General features: G+C 31.7%; 1 protein-coding gene across 1 annotated transcript; it reads right to left on the reverse strand.

Moving 5' to 3' along the window:
* Window positions 1-376: 376 nt before the first annotated feature.
* Window positions 377-9,231, reverse strand: LOC125052678 (phosphoglycolate phosphatase 1A, chloroplastic-like). The gene is made up of 6 exons (XM_047653653.1): window positions 9,069-9,231; window positions 7,462-7,619; window positions 4,181-4,315; window positions 3,003-3,210; window positions 1,921-2,065; window positions 377-578 (listed from the first exon to the last, which is right to left on the reverse strand). The coding sequence occupies exons 1-6, from the start codon at window positions 9,154-9,156 to the stop codon at window positions 416-418; spliced, it is 897 nt and encodes a 298-aa protein (XP_047509609.1). The 5' UTR covers window positions 9,157-9,231; the 3' UTR covers window positions 377-415.
* Window positions 9,232-9,446: the final 215 nt, after the last annotated feature.

Genomic DNA, 9,446 nt, shown 5'->3' on the forward strand with positions numbered 1-9,446 from the left:
ATAATGAAAAATTGAAATTCTAATTCCAAGTAATTTTAATAAACTTTCGAATAGGCCCCCTTAACAATCAAATTCCCCCCTGATTCCCCCCCCCCCCACGGAAAACACTGTGGTAGACTAAGCTAACTACTAGTAAAATTAGCCTTTTATAGCGACATATTTTACACCAGAGAGACAATTTTATCGTCATTTGGATTGAAACATTCGTACTACTGGTTTCTAGATAAGGGTGTATATTATACAACAATTCCAAATGTTATACGCAAAAGTTGTCATTGGACCAAATGTTTTTTTTTAAATATTGGGTGTAAGGATTTTGAAATGTTCTAAGAATCACATTTATTCAGCGATTGAAAAACAGTAAAAAAAAATCGTGTAAATTTAAAAATTTCTTTAATAGACGAATCTTGGCCATTTAATTTAAAGCCTTTTTAAGTTGTGGTATCAAGCTTCCCAAGGAATCCGCAAAGAAGTCTGGCTTGATAGTATGTGACTGCATTTCTTCTTTTGTTCTATGTGTTAAAACCAGTAGTGTTTTGAAACCTACATTCTTGCCAAGGCCAATATCTTGTTCAATCCTGAAAAAAATGTAATATTGCTATGCTAATAAGATGTTAAATATAACGTTTGTATATCGCTTGACCCGGGAACAGAGTCGTAAAGCACTATTACGACTGTTTTAATGTTTTCTCATTTTTACTTCCTTGGGAGATATAACTGATATAATTTTCCCCGAATTCTTGCAAAACATTTTATTATAAAATACACAAGGATGTATTTATTCTCCGCGCAATATTAGTAATAATCGTTTACTTAATTTTACTTTTCTGAAATAGAAATTGAGTTTTAGTTTAGATTGTAATTCTACCAAGTCATCAGAAAACTTAAGGCGATAGTTTAATAATTCCTAATTTAGGCTGAAAATGGTAATGAACAAAAAATACTGGTATTATTGTGAAAAAGCGTGGGGCGCTCTGTGCCATATTTTTCGTCTATCGAGCAACCCACGCTTTTTCACAATAATACCAGTATTTTTTGTTCATCACCATTTTCAGCCTAAATTAGGAATTATTTTTCACTTTTTAGTTTGATGTGCTTTAAAAGCGTGTTTTTTAGTTTTTTTAACTATTTTTTTTTACTATTGATTATTGCAGTCATCGATCTTTGACAGGTGCGCAAAGTTTGAATTAAATCTGTCCGTTAAAAGTGGGTCAAAATCGAGTCCGAAGGAGTCGGTTACATACATACATACATAAAGGTGAAGCTAATATAAAGCGTGTAAAATAATGGACATCAAAATTAATCAGTATTTAAAAGAATATCATATACTAAGAATTGATTAGTTAATCCGTTTTCAATGGAATAAAGGTTCTATGACTCTTTCCATCATCGCAAAAAGCCGTAATAATCTAGATTTGATCGCACCACCTTGATGGCTGGAAGCCGTCCTCGGTCGTGAAACATTTTTTTAGTAGCGTCAGAGTAGAGCGTATCACAACTATTTATAAGTTATTTTTATATTGTACAATGTACATCATGATATAGATACTATTGTGAAAAGTTTAATTATATTTATTATTATTTGGGACATACATTTTTGTACGAATATTGAGTTGCTTTAATTAATTTTGTTCGAATGTACAACGTACACTTATAATGTAATTATATAATGCTATAAAAGGTGAATTAAACACAATAAAATCAGGCTTGGTTCCCACCGCATCTTTTTTCAAAATAAAAATGTATACCCTCTTGGATTCTTGGAATCTTTAAAATTTCCCTCATATTTTGACAAAATATTTGGATATATGTTTCAACCATTTCATAGATATTAAACTCTAACAAATGTTGTTCTTAAACCATCAATTTATCACACATTCGGCTTCCAACGGCCAAATATTCACATCGTATATCACTCACATATCTCCAATAAAAAGTACTCGACTGGGCTCGGTGACATTCGCTCGTTTCATTGCGAATTCGCCGAAGTCCCGACCCGGCTTGCCCAACTGTATTGGCGAACGTTTTGACTCTTCACATACTATTTGGGTAAAAATGCCTGTACCTGTAACAAAAATATTTTGAAGACAGAACAAGTATTTTTATCATAGAAATATTTCCAATACAAAACATGGATACTATGTCACTTACATAAAAAAGAAAGAAAAATCATTTATTCATATAGGTAACACAATGTACACTTATGAACGTCAAAAAAAGAAATGTATATGGAATGCTTCTAACTTTACATTTAGTGCCAGTTCTCAAATCACGGGTGTAGAAAAGAAGAATTATCAATAAACTCTCCGCCACTCTTTTTAATCGCCATGTTTTTTTTACACAACGTTTGTAAGGCTGTAACCATTACACCATTTTCCACATGACATCTTAAGTAATTAATAATAATAACATAAATTAAAAACAAAGACTTATCTATCATCTATATAAGCTTAGATAAGTTCGATCAAAATGACAAATTTAAGTAACACAGTAAATATCTGTAAAATTAATTATGCTATTATAAATTACTAAAACAGAGTTTCACTGATATTTTATTATTTTTAAGCAAAGTTTTATTTTATTCATCTAATGTTGGAATTTCCACTATAATATTTATTGGTTTAGAATAAATTGGTTTATATAATTGCTTAAATCTCTCAATACTCCAGACAATCGTTATTTTAGCCGCTATAAGTCCTAAGAGTAGATTTTATAGAAAATGAAGTGGCAATTTAGTATTAAATTTAAGGCTTGCTTGTTGTTCGATATTTTATATTTATTTTAATAGATTTATTCATCTTGAGTTGTTACTCAAGAAGTTAAGTGTGTTCACTTATAGAATCTTGTAAGTTCTCATTTTATTTAATTAGTTTTTTATTTTAAAGGAATAAAGGAAGAGCTTCTGGCCACTATTTTCCAGTTCGCAATTCCATAGTGCTTTGTGAAAACTTTATGTATATGTATGTACGAGTATATTGAATACATTATATATATATACATACCTAATGTTAATCGATCAGGCTTCAAAGGTACGTATTTGTCCGTGGCGCCGCTCAAGAAGATAACGTCCGATCTCTGCAGGTAAGTGATAGCTTTGTACAGTTTTGGTAGGTTCACTTTGAAGTCGCTGTCAAACACAACTGCACCGACATCTTCGTCATCGTCGATGTACTGAATGAAATCGCCATAGTAATCCGAGATCTGTTCTGGCTAGAAGAGACATATAATGATTGTATATACATATATATGTCGGAGCAATGGCGCTGATATCAGCTGCCATTGCCTTTCTAATTTTAAATTAATTTAATTTAAAATTCTAATTCTATTGTTAATAGATCTAAAAATTTACGACTATATATATGTAGTAAATATAAACTATATAACAGTTGTGATTTAATTTGACTTTGATGTAATTAAATTATAATGACAATGGCAGTTGCTACCAGTGCCATTTCTCCAACATACATATGTCGGTAGTGGAAGACAGTTTCCACGAACTTAGCAAGCTTATTTTATTATTCGTGTGTAATAAAGACGAACAGTAATTTTAAGTTATCTTGTATAGGACATGCTTTAATAAGTAATCCCTTAGGACCTATAAAGCCTTTGAAGTAATAACTTGAGATAATATTTCTCTTAAGGTTGAATTAAATGCCCAGGAGATATAAATAATTTCTTCCCTATATAATATAGTTTTACTATTAGTATTAATTACGAGGATATATTGTCAGTTGTAATGGTTTAATAGGAAGGAAAACCTAAGGGTTGGACTTTAAAATCAAATCGGTCGCCCGAATTTGAGGAATACATGCTAAAAAACAATCGATTAATTTACCGAGAATATCACATTTCTTATAACCAATGGAAAAGTAGAAAATTTCGGATTGTTTACAAATTTCAATACATTAGGTACACAAAACTTTAAATTTAAAAAAAAATACTTAGATGCATTTCCGGCAGCAAAAATCACTTGGAGGTGTTCCAATCAAGGTCCCCCGAGACTCCTGCATAATCAGCATTATCAAATTCGGGCGACTGATTTTAAAGTCGTTACCAAACCTAATACGAATTATATATTCTAATGTTACAAAGAAAAGATGATAAATTAAGGAAGGATTTCATCATTGCAATCCAGCGAAGCCGGTACGTAGTACATAATAAAAGTTATTGAATATCTTACCCCCGCTTTACATTTGAAGCCATGTGATGTCAAAACTGAGATTGTTTCCGGGCATGACACACAATACGCGACTTTGTTGAAATTAACAGATTTTAAATATTCCGCTATCGCTGTTGAAGGAACTGTGAGGTTTTCCTGAAACCAAATGCAAGTTTAAATATCAATGATGTATGAATATTTTTTTTATTTTGACGTGACAATGTCTTATAATTCGATGGAGCCGGCTGCACGCACGACAACATGATGCATGCGGCGTTACCTCGCTCTGAGGCGTTCCATTTCAGGCTTGAAGTGCAAGCGAGAGCGCGGAACGAGCGACAAAGTTATCACGTACAACAACAGTGTTACTTTCATGATTTTGCAATAGTTTATTATTTATGTTAAAATAATTATTTTATTTCTATACCACATGCTCATAAGATGTCGTGTACTATTCTAAAGTCTTGCGTTTAATTAAAAACATCATTAATAAAACGTATAAACCTGTCTTCATGGCCCATTCAAACTAGAGTTAACATAATACATTATAATACATCAATGTGAATAGGCTCCATATTATATTATTAGCAAATTACTCTTTCATAACTTGAAATTAGATTCACAAAGAGAAAATCAATACGAATAATGCAACAATAGCTTAATTAATACTACAACGGTTACTTAAGATTTTACGTTAACAAAGCCTATATTTCCCAGAATATAAGGCATATTAATACCCTCTATTGTTATAAATAAGATATAATCAATGATTGAAAGGATTCCTTTGTACATTTCATACAAAGAATTCGTAAGAAATTGCCAATCAGCTATCGTATTCGAAATATTAATATTGCTTACAATAATGTTTTCGAATGAATCTTAATAATGTACTATCTTGCTTATTATATTAATTTATTTTATCAAATACAAATATCATTTATATGTATATTTTCATATCGTACGATACAAACTGCAGACAGTTATATATTAGTTGAATTTGAATAAAAATATGGTGAGGTTTTGAGAGTAATTCATTTTAATTGATGACTAAAATAAGTAATAAATATAGTTTAAAAAAACTAAAAAAACACACTTTTAAAGCACATCAAACTAAACAGTGAAAAATAATTCCTAATTTAGGCTGAAAATGGTAATGAACAAAAAATACTGGTATTATTGTGAAAAGGCGTGGGTTGCTTTTTTCACTGTTTAGTTTGATGTGCTTTAAAAGTGTGTTTTTTAAACTATATTTATTTTTTAGTTATTTTTTTTCGGATTATTGCATTTTCATCGATCTTTGACAGGTGCGCGAAGTTTGAATTAAATCTTTCCGTTAAAAGTGGGTCAAAATCGAGTCCGAAGGAGTCGGTTACATACATACATACATACAGGTGAAGCTAATATAAAGCGTGTAAAAATCACCACCGCTATGTGGAACCAGCTGCCCACTTAAGTATTTCCGAGACAAAATTTTGTAGGTATCCTAGTTTGCGAAGAGTGAAAAGTAAATAAATATATTCTTTGGTCCTATTAGAACATAAGAGAAAAAAACTAAATCATGTTAACTATTTTTTATTTAAATTTTATCTATTTTATATTTATAAAATTACATAGCTTGACAATAAAGAGATTTATTTCAAATTCAGCAATTAGCCAAAACACCAAAAGGCGAAAATTCTGATATCTGTTAATATCTTTAATGTTTTTGAATTTCAAAATTTTTCCAAAGTGAGAAATAATCATGTCCGTACTTTTTTATACTACAAATTAATTAAAACATTTATGGTGATATACTTAAAATCTCGTTATAATAGTTCTGGACATCCATAACATTTAAAGGAATATTTTAAATCACATATTTTTTAGAAAGAATGAAGCACAACACTCTAAAGAATTGGCCAAACAGCGGTCTAATATAGATTATTTATTTACTTTTAATCTCCAAACCTACGATAATATATCCTCTATACCTGAATTTGTAGGTTCAAACCCCGACTGTGCACCAATATTTCTTTTAGATATAAACCGGCCTTAGGCGTTGTCCTAATTGGCGAAGATCGCACGATGACACGATGCGGTCTCGTCGTGCGATGAGTTCAAACATACAGATTTCCTAGTGTCCTATTTGAACCTCGCAAGTAATCGTGCGAGCACATGAAATGCTTTAATAACGATCGTACGATGCGTTTGATCGTGCGATCATGTAATCAAAGCAACAGAACTCTTTTGAGTGTCCTAATCGGTTACTACGCGATGCGTCGACGCGCGTTAAAGTGGCGAGCGCTAGCCATCGAACGACGGCATCACACGATGGAAATTGCGCGATCTATTAGGACACCTGTTAGGTCATCGCACGACCACTTTGATCGTGAGATGAAAAACGCATCGCGCCATCGTACGATCGCTCCCAATTAGGACGCCGCCTTTGACCTAAAATAGACGGCGTGTGTCTAGCGATGAAACATACTTGCCTATTATAAAAATACAGATATAGATGCAGACAACTGAGGCTCAGACCTTTTCTATACATGACAATGGCTATTTAAATCTAATAAGAACGTCGTTACACTTGTGACGCACTACTTCCACACAAATGTATCGCAAAATCTCGCCGCACATTGTTTTCCTCTAGTGCGCCAAGTCTCATAGTCAACCAAGAAAACTACTAGAATCTATTTGGTGATCATTTGTTTTTTTAATAGGCAAGATGATGTGTCGTGCACGGCAGCCAATGTTCTTTACCAGCCGTCGACTTTTACAATGAGTCATGCCGGTTTCCTCGCGTTGTAATTCTCCGCCGAAGGAGCGAATATTAAATGAGCACATTGAAAGAATCTAGAACGTCAGGTACGAGAGTCGCACGCTCCCAAACAACAAATTATAAAATTGAGGACATGACTGATAATAAATATAATTGGCAAAAAGGTTATTAAAATTAAAATGCTTCTAGTATAACGGAAACAAACGCTCGGGTCACTATCCTTTTTATTTATTTATACTTTATTACCTTAATCAAAAACATACACATAACAAAAATAAAAAAAAACAGGTTACAAAAGTTATAAGGCAACGGGCGGCCTTATTGCTAACAAGCGATTTCTTCCAGGCAACCCTAAACTATTGTTCCACTTTCCTTTTCCGTTCCACACGAAAAAGAAACACCTTCAGAGGGTAGAATATATAGTCCTATGTGATGTTCGTCCGAGTACAAAAATTATAGATCACTCTCATCAAAATGTATGAAAATAAAAATATGTACAAGTCATGTGATTTGCTTATTGGATAAAATAATTTGCACTTACATATCCATTTTCAATACCAGCGTCTTGAAACTGTTTCTCATAGTTTTCTTTACTTCGTAAACTGTTATTTGAGACAAAATTTACAGTTTTTCCGAACTTTTTCATTAAATTAAAGAAATCTCCGGATCCTGGCAAAGGGTCCTTGTTCCATATTACTCCTGAAACAAGTGGTTTTATTATTACTAGCCTGTCCCGACTTCATACAGACGTTTATTTTTGAAAATATTTCTGGAAATAATTAAAGGCTGTAATTTTCCCTCTTTATACTATTATATATATATTACATAATAGTATTATATATTATATTATATGTACTATTATAATAGTATTCATATAGATCATTGGGACGATATCTCATAATTGAGTAAGTTCATGGTTAGCTATTAGGTGTTAAAGTATAGATGAAATTCATAAGTTTTTATGGTTTTTTAATTATTTTTAGCGTGGTTTAGAATAGATACTAAGCAAAAATAATAACAGATTATATCAAAAAGCTTAATCAATAATATCAAATTGTTATCTGTCAAATAGACGTGCTCAATGTAAATAATGTAAGAAATCCAGGATTTAGAAGTTTTATCAATATAAATATATATATATGCATCTATGCAGAAGATTTCAATAATGTTTAGTTAACACAAAATACACGGCCTATTTATCATGGACTAAAATTAGTACGTTAATTGTTACTCTGGTTACCATTAATTACCATTTTGCTATATGCAAATAACATCGTAATGGTAAAAAACTTCGCATTAATTAGCCCAATTAGAATTTTGGTTCTAAAAACCGTTGAGGATATTTATTTCCTCCCGTTTTTCCTCATAGTCATTGGAAACAGCGAGTCATAGAAGTGAATTTACGCAATAACGTCACAATAATCCTGAGTCACCTTCGCACGCAAGTTCAAAACAGTCAATTTTTTTACGCCTGTACCTTTGAATATAATCACGGGGATGAGTCGTGAGACAGTCAGTACTAAGAGTTTATATAGATTAATTGTATGTTTAATTTGATAAAACTCGCGTGGAAATAGGCAAAGATTATAAGGTCTAAGGGTAATAGTCAGAAACGCGACTTATTACATATGTCAAAATGCTATAGATTTTTGACGTACGGGAATGACAGCGGCGGTGCGACTAACAACATTGTTGCTAAGCAACCAACCTGTTATTACAATTAAACGTGAGTATTTATAGTATTTAACGTAATGTGTTTGGAGGACGTATGGCGTAAACGTTTTTATTAATTCAAACAGTATGTTTATATTAATTGTGAAATAATTTACCTAGGTTGTCAACATACTAGGTGCAATATGACAGTTTCTATATATGTGGTAAAAATTTTAAGTTTGTAGGAAATACTTAACTGTATTTAAAAGTTAATCAGCCTTTAATATGGTTCGTTTGTACAGTAATAAATTTTATTGATACCTGTGCAGAATTTCCACGCAAAGTTGCAATTATAGTCGTTTATAATAATTAAACAATCGACATTAAACAATTGTCTATGAAACCTTTAACGTTTTTACAATTATAAATAAAAATACAACTTCCTTGTACATTTGAACACCAATAAAGGAACCAAAAATTAAAGACACAACATACCATCACAATCCGAAAAAACATGGTCAAAGGAATTAATAAACTGTTTAAATTCATCACTATTAACTTGGTTTAGATTAATTGGTAACATTTTTATAAGTTTAAGGTTATATGAAGTCGACACGTGCGCTCCTAACCTAGTTCACGGGTGTACTGCGCTTGCGTAAATCAGAATGATAATATGAATGTGAGCCCATTGATTATAATTTGCAGAGCGAGTTTTATGACGTAAGGAAAAATAGTAACCATATCATAATATAAATTGCTATTTCTTCATTAAACAGTTGCAGCTCATTTAAAATAAAATACTAACTATTTTTAAAATAAAACATAACCAAAACGAATTACACCATATGTACGAACATTATGAAGTAATACGTA

This window comes from Pieris napi, chromosome 9 (assembly GCF_905475465.1).
Source record: "Pieris napi chromosome 9, ilPieNapi1.2, whole genome shotgun sequence".
Lineage (NCBI taxonomy): Eukaryota > Metazoa > Arthropoda > Insecta > Lepidoptera > Pieridae > Pieris > Pieris napi.